The sequence below is a fragment of the Coturnix japonica genome, unplaced genomic scaffold (assembly GCF_054131305.1).
Source record: "Coturnix japonica strain WE unplaced genomic scaffold, WE-NBRP24 Scf100, whole genome shotgun sequence".
In the NCBI taxonomy this organism is placed as follows: Eukaryota; Metazoa; Chordata; class Aves; order Galliformes; family Phasianidae; genus Coturnix; species Coturnix japonica.
The window spans coordinates 230751-245959 of record NW_028189003.1 but is presented as its reverse complement, the minus strand read 5'-3'; the positions used below and the strand labels follow the sequence as shown (position 1 = coordinate 245959).

Genomic DNA, 15209 nt, shown 5'->3' with positions numbered 1-15209 from the left:
TAGATGCTAATTAGATGCAAATTAGATGTAAATAATATGCAAATTAGATGTTAAGCTGTCGTTTCTTAAACAATAGTCCTTGATTAGTCATTAATTAGTCATTAATTGGATGTTAATGAGGTACTAATGCACATCATCTATCTGCCTGTCAATAGTCAGGTGACCTTAATTACATGCAAATTATATGCAAATCAGATGCAAATTAAATGCAAAACGGATGACAAGCAGTCACTTGTTACCCATTAGAACTTCATTAGTAATTAATTAGTCAATAATTAGTCATTAATTAATTGGTTGTTAATGATACATTACTGGGCATTAATCAGTCGACGAATAGTTATTAGTCCTTAATTAGCCTCTAATTATTGCTAATTAGATGCCATTAATAGACACTAATCATCCATCCACCACTGGATATATTCAAATTATATGCAGATTATATGCAAATTATATGCAGATTATATGCAGATTATATGCAAAATGTAATCATTGACCATTAGTCTTCAGTTTGTAAGTAATGAATCGTTAATGAGACATTAATAGCCACTAATAAACCAGTGAATAATTGTTAATCAGACTCTGAATAATTAATTGGATGCTAATTAGATGCTAAACAGATGCTAATTAGCATATCGTTGACCATTAGTCGTTAATTAGTTCATTATTAATGTCATAATTAGTCATTATTTGGGAGTTGATGAGGCATTAATAGACATTAACAGCCAGTCAGGAGTGATTAGACCTTAATTAGATGCTAATATGCAAATCAGATGCTAATTAGCCAATAATAAGCCAATCACTATACATTCATTAATTAGTCTATAATGACTCATTAACTGGCACTTAATGAGGCGCTAATAGACACTAATCAACCAGTGAATAATCATTAGTCCTTAATTAATCACTAATTAATCATTAACCAATCATTAATTAGCTGTTAATTAATCATTAACTTGTCATTAGTTAACCAGCCATTAATTAATTAATTAATGAGGGCAGGGGTCCCTAATTTGGAGTAGGGGAATCACACAGGGATGGGAAGGTCTTAATTAGGGGGGTGGTCGCTAATTAGGAGGGGGTCATTAATTAGGTGGTTCCATGTTAATTAGGGGATGCAAATTAATTTGGGGGGGTGCATATTAAATAAGGGGGATATGGGGAGGATGGGGGGGGGGGGGCACATTGGGGACCCCATAGCAATGGGATCTTATGGGGTAGGGGTCCCAAATTTGGGGTGGGGGTCCTATAGGGTCTTAGGGTCCTAATTAGGGGGGTTGTCATTAATTAGGGGCCTGTTAATTAGAAAGGGGGGGGTGTTAATTAGGGGGTGGTCACAATGGGGAGGATGGGGGGGGGGGGGCACATTTGGGACCCCATAGCAATGGGATCTTATGGGGTAGGGGTCCCAAATTTGGGGTGGGGGTCCTATAGGGTCTTAGGGTCCTAATTAGGGGGGTGGTCATTAATTAGCGGGTACTTAATTAAAAGGGTCCCCACCGTGTTTCATGTGTCGTAGCATCTCGTCCTGCAGCTGCAATAGGAAGCCATAGAGTTCCTGCATCTCTTGGGGGGGGTCCACCATGAGGGTCCGGACCAGGTTGGAACAATAGGATTTATAGCGGATCCCCATAGCGCACGTGATGGCCCCAAAGTGAAGGTGGTTCTTGTCGCTGTGGAAACGGACCCAAAACGGCCGGATTTTAACCCAAAATGGGGATGGGAGGGATAGAAATGGGGATATGGGGGGGATAAGGGGTGAGGGTTGGGGATGGGGGGGTAAAGGGGGAGGGGGGATTAAAGAGGGGGATTGGGGGGTATTTGGGTCGAAAAGTGGCATTTTTGACCAAAATTGGGGAAATTTGGGGGAGTTTTTGGGGGATTTTGGGGTGTTTTGAGGGGTTTTGGGTCAAAAAAGTGTCATTTTTTGGCACCGTTTTGGGTCAAAAACAAGAGAAGTAAGGGTCAAGAAAGAATGGGATTGGTGTTGATTTGGGTCAAAAAAGAGGGAGTTTGGGTCAAAAAGTGTCATTTTTGACCAAAATTGGGAAAATTCTGGGGTGTTTTGGGGGATTTTGGGGTGTTTTGAGGGGTTTTGGGTCCAAAAAGTGTCATTTTTTGGCACCGTTTTGGGTCAAAAACAAGAGAAGTTTGGCACTAATTCGGGTCAAAGAAGGATGAGTTTGGTGCTGATTTGGGTCAAAAAAGAGGGAGTTTGGGTCAAAAAGTGTCATTTTTGACCAAAATTGGGGAAATTTTGGGGTGGTTTGGGGGATTTGGGGGTGTTTTGAGGGGTTTGGGATCAAAAAAGTGTCATTTTTTGGCACCAATTTGGATTGAAAACAAGAGAAGTTCGGGTCAATTTGCGACAAGAAAGAATGGGATTGGTGTTGATTTGGGTCAAAAAAGAGGGAGTTTGGGTCAAAAAGTGGCATTTTTGACCAAAATTGGGGAAATTTTGGGGTGGTTTGAGGGACTTTGGGGTGTTTTGAGGGGTTTTGGGTCCAAAAAGTGTCATTTTTTGGCACCAATTTGCGTTGAAAACAAGAGAAGTTTGGGTCAATTTGCGTCAAGAAAGAATGGGATTGGTGTTGATTTGGGTCAAAAAAGAGGGAGTTTGGGTCAAAAAGTGGCATTTTTGACCAAAATTGGGGAAATTTTGGGGTGTTTTGGGGGATTTTGGGGTGTTTTGAGGGGTTTTGGGTCCAAAAAGTGTCATTTTTTGGCACCGCTTTGGGTCAAAAACAAGAGAAGTTTGGCACTAAATTGGGGCAAAGAAGGATGAGTTTGGTGCTGATTTGGGGAGTGTTTGGGTCAAAAAGTGGCATTTTTGACTAAAATTGGGGAAATTTTGGGGAGTTTTGGGGGATTTTGGGGTGTTTTGAGGGGTTTTAGGTCCAAAAAGTGTCATTTTTTGGCACCGTTTTGGGTCAAAAACAAGAGAAGTTTGTGTCAATTTGCGTCAAAGAAGAATGGGATTGGTGTTGATTTGGGTCAAAAAAGAGGGAGTTTGGGTCAAAAAGTGGCATTTTTGACCAAAATTGGGGAAATTTTGGGGTGTTTTGGGGGATTTTGGGGTGTTTTGAGGGGTTTGGGGTCCAAAAAGTGTCATTTTTTGGCACCAATTTGGGTTGAAAACGAGTGAATAGGATTTATAGCGGATCCCCATAGCGCACGTGATGGCCCCAAAGTGAAGGTGGTTCTTGTCGCTGTGGAAACGGACCCAAAAAGGCCGGATTTGAACCCAAAATGGGGATTGGGAGGGATCGAAATGGGGATAATGGGGGGGATAAGGGGTGAGGGTTGGGGATGAGGGGATAAAGGGGGAGGGGGGATTAAAGAGGGAGATTGGGGGGTATTTGGGTCGAAAAGTGGCATTTTTGACCAAAATTGGGGAAATTTTGGGGTGTTTTGGGGTGTTTTGAGGGGTTTCGGGTCCAAAAATTGATATTTTTGGCAACAATTTGGGTCCAAAACTAGTCAAGTTTGGCATTAATTTGGGTCAAAGAAGGATGAGTTTTGTGCTGATTTGGGGAGTGTTTGGGTCGAAAAGTGGCATTTTTGACCAAAACTGGGGAAATTTGGGGGACTTTTTGGGGATTTAGGGGTGTTTTGAGGGGTTTTGGGTCAAAAAAGTGTCATTTTTTGGCACCAATTTGGATTGAAAACAAGAGAAGTTCGGGTCAATTTGCGTCAAGAAAGAATGGGATTGGTGTTGATTTGGGTCAAAAAAGAGGGAATTTGGGTCAAAAAGTGGCATTTTTGACCAAAACTGGGGAAATTTGGGGGTGTTTTGGGGGATTTTGGGGTGTTTTGAGGGGTTTTGGTGTCCAAAAAGTGTCATTTTTTGGCACCAATTTGGGTTGAAAACGAGTGAATAGGATTTATAGCGGATCCCCATAGCGCACGTGATGGCCCCAAAGTGAAGGTGGTTCTTGTCGCTGTGAAAACGGACCCAAAAAGGCCGGATTTGAACCCAAAATGGGGATTGGGAGGGATAGAAATGGGGATATGGGGGGGATAAGGGGTGAGGGTTGGGGATGGGGGGATAAAGGGGGAGGGGGGATGAAAGAGGGGGACTGGGGGGTATTTGGGTTGAAAAGTGGCATTTTTGACCAAAATTGGGGAAATTTTGGGGTGTTTTGGGGGATTTTGGGGTGTTTTGGGGGATTTTGAGGTGTTTTGAGGGGTTTTGGGTCCAAAAAGTGTCATTTTTTGGCACCGTTCTGGGTCAAAAACAAGAGAAGTTTGGCACTGATTTGGGTCAAAAAAGGATGAGTTTCGTGCTGATTTGGGGAGTGTTTGGGTCAAAAAGTGGCATTTTTGACCAAAATTGGAGAAATTTTAGGGTGTTTTGGGGGATTTTGAGGTGTTTTGAGGGGTTTTAGGTCCAAAAAGTGTCATTTTTTGGCACCGCTTTGGGTCAAAAACAAGAGAAGTTTGGCACTAAATTGGGTCAAAGAAGGATGAGTTTGGTGCTGATTTGGGGAGTGTTTGGGTCAAAAAGTGTCATTTTTGACCAAAATTGGGGAAATTTTGGGGTGATTTGGGAGATTTTGGGGTGTTTTGAGGGGTTTTGGGTCCAAAAAGTGTCATTTTTTAGCACCAATTTGGGTTGAAAACGAGTGAATAGGATTTATAGCGGATCCCCATAGCGCACGTGATGGCCCCAAAGTGAAGGTGGTTCTTATCGCTGTGGAAACGGACCCAAAACGGCCGCATTTGAACCCAAAATGGTCCCTCTCGAAATGGGGATATGGGGGGATAAGGGAGAGGGGTGAGGGTTGGGGAGGGGGGGATAAAGGGGGAGGGGGGATTAAAGAGGGAGATTGGGGGGTTTTTGGGTCGAAAAGTGGCATTTTTGACCAAAATTGGGGAAATTTTGGGGTGTTTTGGGAGATTTTGGGGGTTTTGGGTCCAAAAAGTGTCATTTTTGGGCACCAATTTGGGTTGAAAACAAGAGAAGTTTGGCACTAATTTGGGTCAAAGAAGGATGAGTTTGGTGCTGATTTGGGTCTAAGAAGAGGGAGTTTGGGTCAAAAAGTGGCATTTTTGACCAAAATTGGGGAAATTTTGGGGTGTTTTGGGGGATTTTGGGGTGTTTTGAGGGGTTTTGGGTCCAAAAAGTGTCATTTTTTGGCACCAATTTGGGTTGAAAACAAGAGAAGTTTGGGTCAATTTGGGTCAAGGAAGAATGGGATTGGTGTTGATTTGGGTCAAAAAAGAGGGAGTTTGGGTCAAAAAGTGGCATTTTTGACCAAAATTGGGGAAATTTTGGGGTGGTTTGGGGGATTTAGGGGTGTTTTGAGGGGTTTTGGGTCCAAAAAGTGTCATTTTTTGGCACCAATTTGGGTCAAAAACAAGAGAAGTTTGAGTCAATTTGCATCAAGGAAGAATGGGATTGGTGTTGATTTGGGTCAAAAAAGAGGGAATTTGGACCAAAAAGTGGCATTTTTGACCAAAATTGGGGAAATTTTAGGTTGTTTTGTGGGATTTTGGGGTGTTTTGAGGGGTTTTGGGTCAAAAAAGTGGCATTGACTCCTCTAGAACCCAATGATGACCGCCCTAGAACCTAACAATGACCACTCTAGAACCCCAAAATGACCTTTCTTCTCCCATTTTCACCCCGTAAACTTGGTTCTTGGTCACTTGGAGACTCTAGAACCCAACGATGACCTCTCTAGATCCCAAAAATGACCGTTTTCACCCCAAAAACCCCTCGGTTCTAGGTCATTCCCACCTGACCACGCTGAACTTGGAGACTAGAACCCAACGATGACCACTCTAGAACCCCAAAATGACCTTTCCACCCCCATTTTTACCCCGTAAACTTGGTTCTTGATCACTTGGAGACTCTAGAACCCAAAAATGACCTTTTTCACCCCAAAACCCTCGGTTCTAGGTCGTTCCCCACCTGACGACGCTGAACTTGAGGCTGTAGTTGCCCCCGCTCTGGATGATGGGGGGGTAACACATCCCGACCTTGGATAACCCAACAATGACTCATCTAGAACCCAACAATGACCACTCTAGAACCAAAAAATGACCCTTTTTTCCCATTTTCACCCCAAAATTTCGGTTCTAGGTCGTTCCCCACCTGACGACGCTGAACTTGAGGCTGTAGTTGCCCCCGCTCTGGATGATGGGCAGGTAACACATCTCAATCACACTGAACATGGATAACCCAACGATGACCGGTCTAGAACCCAACGATGACCACTCTAGAACTCAGAAATGACCCTTTTCCCCTCATTTTCACCCCAAAATCCTCGGTTCTAGGTCGTTCCCCACCTGACGACGCTGAACTTGAGGCTGCAGTTGCCCCTGCTCTGGATGATGGGGGGGTAACACATCTCAACCACGCTGAACGTGGATAACCCAACGATGACCGGTCTAGAACCCAACTATGACCCCTCTAGATCCCAAAAACAACCTTTTTCACCCCAAAATCTCGGTTCTAGGTCGTTCCCCACCTGACGACGCTGAACTTGAGGCTGTAGTTGCCCCCGCTCTGGATGATGGGGGGGTAACACATCCCCACCTTGGAGAACCCAACAATGACCGGTCTAGAACCCAACTATGACCACTCTAGATCCCAAAAATGACCCTTTTTTCCCATTTTCACACCAAAATCCTCGGTTCTAGGTCGTTCCCCACCTGACGACGCTGAACTTGAGGCTGTAGTTGCCCCCGCTCTGGATGATGGGGGGGTAACACATCTCAATCACGTGGATAACCCAACGATGACCGGTCTAGAACCCAACTATGACCACTCTAGAACCCAAAAATGACCTTTTTCACCCCAAAACCCCTCAGTTCTAGGTTGTTCCCCACCTGACCACGCTGAACTTGGAGACTCTAGAACCCAACGATGACCACTCTAGAACCCCAAAATGACTTCTCCCCTTCAATTTTCACCCAAAAAACCTCGTTCTTGGTCACTTGGAGACTCTAGAACCCAACGATGACCACTCTAGAACCCAAAAACGACCTTTTTCACCCCAAAATCCTCGGTTCTAGGGCGTTCCCCACCTGACGACGCTGAACTTGAGGCTGTAGTTGCCCCCGCTCTGGATGATGGGGGGGTAACACATCTCAATCACGTGGATAACCCAACGATGACCACCTAACTATGACCACTCTAGAACCCAAAAATGACCATTTTCACCCCAAAATCCTCGGTTCTAGGTCGTTCCCCACCTGACGACGCTGAACTTGAGGCTGTAGTTGCCCCCGCTCTGGATGATGGGGGGGTAACACATCTCAATCACACTGAACGTGGATAACCCAACGATGACCGGTCTAGAACCCAATGATGACCACTCTAGAACCCCAAAATGACCCTTTTTTTCCCATTTTCACCCCAAAATCTCGGTTCTAGGTCGTTCCCCACCTGACGACGCTGAACTTGAGGCTGTAGTTGCCCCCGCTCTGGATGATGGGGGGGTAACACATCTCAATCACGTGGATAACCCAACGATGACCGGTCTAGAACCCAACGATGACCACTCTAGAACCCCAAAATGACCCTTTTTTCCCTTTTTCACCCCAAAATCTCGGTTCTAGGTCGTTCCCCACCTGACAACACTGAACTTGAGGCTGTAGTTGCCCCCGCTCTGGATGATGGGGGGGTAACACATCTCAATCACGTCGATAACCCAACGATGACCGGTCTAGAACCCAACTATGACCCCTTTAGAACCCAAAAATGACCTTTTTCACCCCAAAATCTCGGTTCTAGGTCGTTCCCCACCTGACGACGCTGAACTTGAGGCTGTAGTTGCCCCCGCTCTGGATGATGGGGGGGTAACACATCTCAATCACACTGAACGTGGATAACCCAACGATGACCGGTCTAGAACCCAATGATGACCACTCTAGAACCCCAAAATGACCCTTTTTTTCCCATTTTCACCCCAAAATCTCGGTTCTAGGTCGTTCCCCACCTGACGACGCTGAACTTGAGGCTGTAGTTGCCCCCGCTCTGGATGATGGGGGGGTAACACATCTCAATCACGTGGATAACCCAACGATGACCGGTCTAGAACCCAACTATGACCACTCTAGAACCCCAAAATGACCCTTTTTTCCCTTTTTCACCCCAAAATCTCGGTTCTAGGTCGTTCCCCACCTGACAACACTGAACTTGAGGCTGTAGTTGCCCCCGCTCTGGATGATGGGGGGGTAACACATCTCAATCACGTGGATAACCCAACGATGACCGGTCTAGAACCCAACAATGACCACTCTAGAACCGAAAAATGACCTTTTTCACCCCAAAAATCTCGGTTCTAGGTCGTTCCCCACCTGACGACGCTGAACTTGAGGCTGTAGTTGCCCCTGCTCTGGATGATGGGGGGGTAACACATCTCAACCACGCTGAACGTGGATAACCCAACGATGACCGGTCTAGAACCCAACTATGACCACTCTAGAACCAAAAAATGACCCTTTTTTTCCCTTTTTCACCCCAAAATCTCGGTTCTAGGTCATTCCCCACCTGACGACGCTGAACTTGAGGCTGTAGTTGCCCCCGCTCTGGATGATGGGGGGGTAACACATCTCAACCACGTCGATAACCCAACGATGACCGGTCTAGAACCCAACTATGACCACTCTAGAACCCAAAAATGACCTTTTTCACCCCAAAATCTCGGTTCTAGGTCGTTCCCCACCTGACGACGCTGAACTTGAGGCTGTAGTTGCCCCCGCTCTGGATGATGGGGGGGTAACACATCTCAATCACGTGGATAACCCAATGATGACCAGTCTAGAACCCAACGATGACCTCTCTAGATCCCAAAAACGACCTTTTTCACCCCAAAATCCTCGGTTCTAGGTCGTTCCTCACCTGACCACGCTGAACTTGGAGGCTCTAGAACCCAACGATGACCACTCTAGAACCCCAAAATGACCTTTCCACCCCCATTTTCACCCCGTAAACTTGGTTCTCGGTCACTTGGAGACTCTAGAACCCAACGATGACCCCTCTAGATCCCAAAAATGACCTTTTTCACCCCAAAAATCTCGGTTCTAGGTCGTTCCCCACCTGACGACGCTGAACTTGAGGCTGTAGTTGCCCCCGCTCTGGATGATGGGGGGGGTAACACATCTCAATCACGTGGATAACCCAACGATGACCGGTCTAGAACCTAACAATGACCAGTCTAGAACCGAAAAATGACCCTTTTTTTTCCCATTTTCACCCCAAAATCTCGGTTCTAGGTCGTTCCCCACCTGACGACGCTGAACTTGAGGCTGTAGTTGCCCCCGCTCTGGATGATGGGGGGGTAACACATCTCGACGGCGGACGGGTCGGCCCCCGCCAGGTATTTCTTCTCCTCGATGGCTTTCTCCACCGACTCGGCCAACTTGCTGTGCCTCACTTTCTATGGGGACACCAACAGGTTGGGACGAAGGGAACGGCCAATCGGAAAGGAGGACGCGTCCTTGAGTGACCAATCGGAAGGGAGGTGGTGTCCCCAAACAACCAATCACAATGGAGGACCAGCCAATCCCAATGGAAGACCAGCCAACCCCAATGGAGGACCAACCAATCCCAGTGGAGGACCAACCAATCCCAGTGGAGGACCAACCAATCCCAGTGGATGACCAGCCAACCCCAATGGAGGACCAGCCAACCACGATGGAGGATGTGTCCCCAACCAACCAACCCTAATAGACCAACCAACCCCAATGAAGGACCAACCAATCACAACGGAGGACGTGTCCTCATCCAACCAATCAGAAGGGAGGAGGTGTCTCCAACCAACCAATCCCAATGGTGGACCAACCAACCCCAATGGAGGACCAACCAATCCCAATGGAGGACGTGTCCTCATCCAACCAATCAGAATGGAGGAGGTGTCCCCAACCAACCAACCAATCCCAATGGAGGACCAGCCAACCCCAATGGAGGACCAGCCAATCCCAATGGAGGACCAACCAATCCCAATGGAGGACCAGCCAACCCCAATGGAGGACCAGCCAATCCCAATGGAGGACCAGCCAATCCCAATGGAGGACCAGCCAACCACGATGGAGGACCAACCAATCACAATGGAGGACGTGTCCTCATCCAACCAATCAGAAGGGAGGAGGTGTCCCCAACCAACCAATCCCAATGGAACAACCAATCCCAATGGAGGACATGTCCTCATCCAACCAATCAGAAGGGAGGAGGTGTCTCCAACCAACCAATCCCAATGAAGGACCAACCAATCCCAATGGAGGTGACCCCAACCAACCAACCCCAATATGGAGGAGTCCCCAGCCAACCAATCCCAATGGAGAACGTGTCTCCAGCCAACCAATCCCAATGGAGGCCCCACAACCAACCCAACCTCCATCTTGGAGGCCCCACAACCAACCAACCCCAATGGAGGCCCCACAACCAACCCGACCTCCATCCAACCGACCCACCCTCCATCTTGGATGCCCCCCAACCAACCCACCTCCATCTTGGAGGCCCCCAACCAACGCAACCTCCATCTTGGAGGCCCCACAACCAACCGACCCCAATGGAGGCCCCACAACCAACCGACCCCAATGGAGGCCCCACAACCAACCCACCCTCCATGTTGGATGCCCCCCAACCAACCCAACCTCCATCCAACCCACCCACCCTCCATGTTGGCGGCCCCCCAACCTCACCTCGTCGGCGTCCACGATCTCCATCACCCGTTCCTTGAAGAACTTGCTGAAAACCTCCGAGGTGACGGCGGCCGCTTTGCGCATCAGCTGCAGCTCCACCTCCTCCTTGGCCGCCATGGTGTAGGCCACGGCCGCGCTCACGTCCACCTGTGGGGGCAACCCCATAGCCTTGAACCCCATTGACGTGGTGAAGAACCCCATAGAGGTGGCCTTGAACCCATAGAGGTGGTCTTGAACCCATAGAGGTGGTCTTGAACCCATAGAGGTGGCCTTGAACCCATAGAGATGGTGGCCATGACCCAATAAAGGTGGTGGGGACAGCCCCATAGAGGTGGTGGCCATAACCCCATAGAGGCAGTGGAGACAGCCCCATAGAGATGGCCTTGAACCCCATAGAGGTGGCCTTGAACCCCACAGACGTGGCCTTCAACCCCATAGAGATGGCCTTGAACCCATGGACGTGGCCTTGAACCCATTGAGATGGCCTTGAACCCATAGAGGGGGCCTTGACCCCATAGACATGACCATGACCCCATAGACATGGTGGCCATCACCCCATAGAGGTGGCCTTAACCCCATAGACATGGTGGTCTTGAACCCATAGAGATGGTGGCCATGACCCAATAAAGGTGGTGGGGACAGCCCCATAGAGGTGGTGGCCATAACCCCATAGAGGCAGTGGAGACAGCCCCATAGAGATGGCCTTGAACCCCATAGAGGTGGCCTTGAACCCCATAGAGGGACCTTGAACCCCACAGGGATGGCTCTGAACCCATTGAGGTGGCCATGACCCCATAGATATGACTATGACCCCATAGAGGTGATGGCCATAACCCCATAGAGGCAGTGGGGGCAACCCCATAGCCTTGAACCCCATTGACGTGGCCATGACCCCATAGATATGACTGTGACCCCATAGAAGTGCTGGCCATGACCCCATAGATATGACTATGACCCCATAGAGGTGGTGGCCATAACCCCATAGAGGCAGTGGGGACAGCCCCATAGAGATGGCCTTGAACCCCATAGAGGGGGCCTTGAACCCATAGAGATGGCCTTGAACCCATAGATTTGGTGGCCATGACCCCATAGAGGCGAAAACCTCCATTTTTTCACCTTCCGACCCCAATTTTTTGCCCAAAAAGAGGTGATTTTGCCTTAATTTGGGCCAAAAAAGTGATGTATCAACCCAACATTATCAACACTGTGGATGACCCTGTCATTATTGACTCTCCAGACTAAAATTTGGGTCAAAAAACAGATTTTCCCACAACAATTCAACGCGTTGATGAAAACCTCCATTTTTACACCTTCCAACCTCAATTTTGGGTCCAAAAAGAGCAAATTTCACCCCAATTTGGGCCAAAAAAGCAACATTTCAACCCAAATTAAAAATCAGTGTGCGCCACCCCACCACATTTGACCTTTTTGTCGCCAATTTTGGGTCAAAAAACAACGACTCAACGCGCTGACGAAAACCACCATTTTTAGACCTTCCGACCCCAATTTTTTGCCCAAAACGAGGCGATTTTTCCCCAAAATCAATGCCATTTCACCTTCTCGAAGCCCTCCTTGCTGAGCGCGTCGTTCCAGCTCTTCATGAACTCCCCGGGGAATTTATCTTTACTGAAGACCCCGATGCGTTTCCCGGCCTTGCTGCCCCTCAAGGCCTCCAGCATCTTCTCAAAGTTGGCTTTGTTGCTCTCGTTCTGGGGGGAAAAAGGGTAAAATTGGGTCAAAAGCGGATTTCGGATGGTCTTAGGGTTGGTGTGGGGGAGGAGATTGGGGGAAAAGGTGGTGAAATCTGGATAGAAAGACACGAAAATCAATGGAAAGAGACACAAAAATCCAGCCCTGCCACGACCCAAAATTCACCCAAAATCTACACAAAAAATACACAAAATTCACCCAAAAAAGGCCCAAAATCTACCCCAAAAAGGACATAAAAATATAACCCTGCCAGGACCCCAAATCCGATCTAAAGGACCCAAAATCTACCCCTAAAAGGACCCCAAATTTTAACCTGCCAGGACCCAGAATCTACCCCAAAATCTACCAAAAATATACCCAAAATCTGCTGAAAAGACCCAAAATCCACCCCCAAAAAGACCCCAAATTCACCCCCAAGAGGACCCAAAATCTGCTCAAAAGGATCCAAAAATCAACCTTTAAAAGGACCCAAAATCCACCCTGAAAGTACCCAAAGCCACTCCTAGAAGGACCCAAAATCCCCCCCCAAGCCCCCATAACCCACCTCCCGACCCAAATTTGCCCAAAATCCCCCTTTTTCACCCCAAAATCCCTTTACATCCCCCAACCCCATCCAACCCAACTTTGGAAGTTCTCCCCATCCAATTTCCCCCATTCTACCCCAAAATCTCCCCCATAAACCTCCATGTTCCCACCCCAAGACCCCATAACTATGTTCTAACCCCACTTTTTTGCCCAAAATCCCCCTTTTTCACCCCAAAATCTTACTTTTTCCCTGACGAGCAGCGTGATGGCTGGGACCCCGTTGGCCCCATTCTCTTTGTTGGCCGCCACTTGTTTTAGGAACTCGACCTTCTTACGGCTGGCCATGAACAGCACGCGCTCCTCGCAGAACAACATGATGGTGTCCGTCAGTTCATACCCAAAGAGCCATGTCTGTTTTGGGGTGAAAAACGGGGATTTTGGTTAAAAACGGGATAAAAACTGGGACTATAGGAACCCTAGAACGGATGTATGGGGGTCTGGCTGGCCATGAACAGCACGCGCTCCTCGCAGAACAACATGATGGTGTCCGTCAGTTCATACCCAAAGAGCCATGTCTGTTTTGGGGTGAAAAAGGGCGATTTTGGTTAAAAATGGGTCATAAAGAGAGACTACGAGAGGTCTTTGGCGGGTCTTGACAGGTCCTATAGGGATTCAAGGGGGTTATATGTGGGATTGATGGGAGTTTTGGGGATGGTGTCTGTCAGCTCGTAGCCAAAGAGCCACGTCTGTTTTGGGGCGAAAAAGTGAGATTTTGGGCAAAAATGGGATAAAAACTGGGAATATAGGGGTCCTAGAAGGGATATAAGGGGGTTTTGGGGGATTTAAGGGGGATATATGGGATTTTGAGGGTGTTTTAGGGGGGCTTCGGGGGTGGTGTCGGTCATCTCATAGCCAAACAGCCATGTCTGCATTTTGGGGTGAAAAAGGGGGATTTTGGTTAAAATGATAACAAAAAGAGGGACTATGGGGAGTCTTCGAGGGGTCCTAGGGGGGTTAATGGGGGTTTAAGGGGGTTTATGGGGGTCTGGGGGGGATTTAAGGGGGTTTTATGGGGGTCTGGCTGGCCATGAACAGCACGCGCTCCTCGCAGAACAACATGATGGTGTCCGTCAGTTCGTACCCAAAGAGCCATGTCTGTTTTGGGGTGAAAAACGGCTATTTTGGTTAAAAACGGGATAAAAACTGGGACTATAGGGACCCTAGAACGGATGTATGGGGGTCTGGCTGGCCATGAACAGCACGCGCTTCTCGCAGAAAAACATGATGGTGTCTGTTAGTTCATACCCAAAAAGCCATGTCTGTTTTGGGGTGAAAAACAGAGATTTTGGTTAAAGTGAGAAGAAAAAGAGGGACTATGAAGGGTCCTGGGGGTCCTGGTTGGTTTTAGGGGGATTCAAGGGGGTTATATGTGGGGTTGATGGGAGTTTTGGGTATGGTGTCCGTCAGCTCGTAACCGAAAAGCCATGTCTGTTTTGGGGTGAAAAATTGTGATTTTGGTTAAAGTGAGAAGAAAAAGAGGAGCTATGGGAGGTCTTGAAGGGGTCTTAGGGGGATTTATGGGGGATATATGGGGTTATATGGGGGTTTTGGGGATGCTCGGAGCCAAACAGCCACCTCTGCGTTTTGGGGGGAAAAAGTGAGATTTTGGGCAAAAATGGGATGTAAAGAGGGATTATAGAGAGGCTATGGGGGGTCCTGGAGAGGTTAAGGGGGTCTATAAGGCAATAATGGGGGGTTTATGGGGGTCTGGCTGGCCATGAACAGCACGCGCTCCTCGCAGAACAACATGATGGTGTCCGTCAGCTCGTAACCGAAAAGCCATGTCTGTTTTGGGGTGAAAAACGGGGATTTTGGTTAAAGTGAGAAGAAAAAGAGGGACTATGGGAGGTCCTGGGGGGATTTGAGGGGTCCTAGGAAGGATTAATGGGGGTTTAATGGGGGATTGATGGGGGTTAAGGGATGGTGTTGGTCGTCTCGTAACTGAATAGCCACGTCTGTGTTTTGGGGTGAAAAAAGGGGATTTTTGGCAAAAATGGGATAAAAACTGGGAATATAGGGGTCCTAGAAGGGATATAAGGGGGTTTTGGGGGATTTAAGGGGGATATATGGGATTTTGGGAGTGTTTTAGGGGGGCTTCGGGAGTAGTGTTGGTCGTCTCGTAGCCAAACAGCCATGTCTGCATTTTGGGGTGAAAAAGGGGGATTTTGGTTAAAATGAGAACAAAAAGAGGGATTATGGGGAGCCTTCAAGGGGTCCTAGGGGGGTTAATGGGGGTTTAAGGGGGTTTATGGGGGTCTGGGGGG

General features: G+C 47.9%; 1 protein-coding gene across 16 annotated transcripts in view; it reads right to left on the bottom strand.

Annotated features, from left to right (window-relative positions):
• Positions 1–15209, bottom strand: part of SUPT16H (SPT16 homolog, facilitates chromatin remodeling subunit) — a 113240-nt gene that overhangs the window by 86896 nt on the left and 11135 nt on the right. For 13 of the 16 annotated variants that reach the window (XM_085534807.1, XM_085534803.1, XM_085534809.1 and 10 more), the window contains exons 3-7: positions 13129–13296; positions 12207–12359; positions 10651–10797; positions 9235–9386; positions 1498–1670 (exon numbers count right to left, since the gene is read on the bottom strand). In XM_085534807.1, coding sequence (XP_085390933.1) covers positions 1498–1670; positions 9235–9386; positions 10651–10797; positions 12207–12359; positions 13129–13296 — 793 coding nt within the window. Of the gene's footprint in view, positions 1–1497; positions 1671–9234; positions 9387–10650; positions 10798–12206; positions 12360–13128; positions 13297–14712; positions 14731–15209 lie in introns of all 16 variants that reach the window. The other 3 variants (XM_085534802.1, XM_085534801.1, XM_085534816.1) reach the window with 3 other exon arrangements.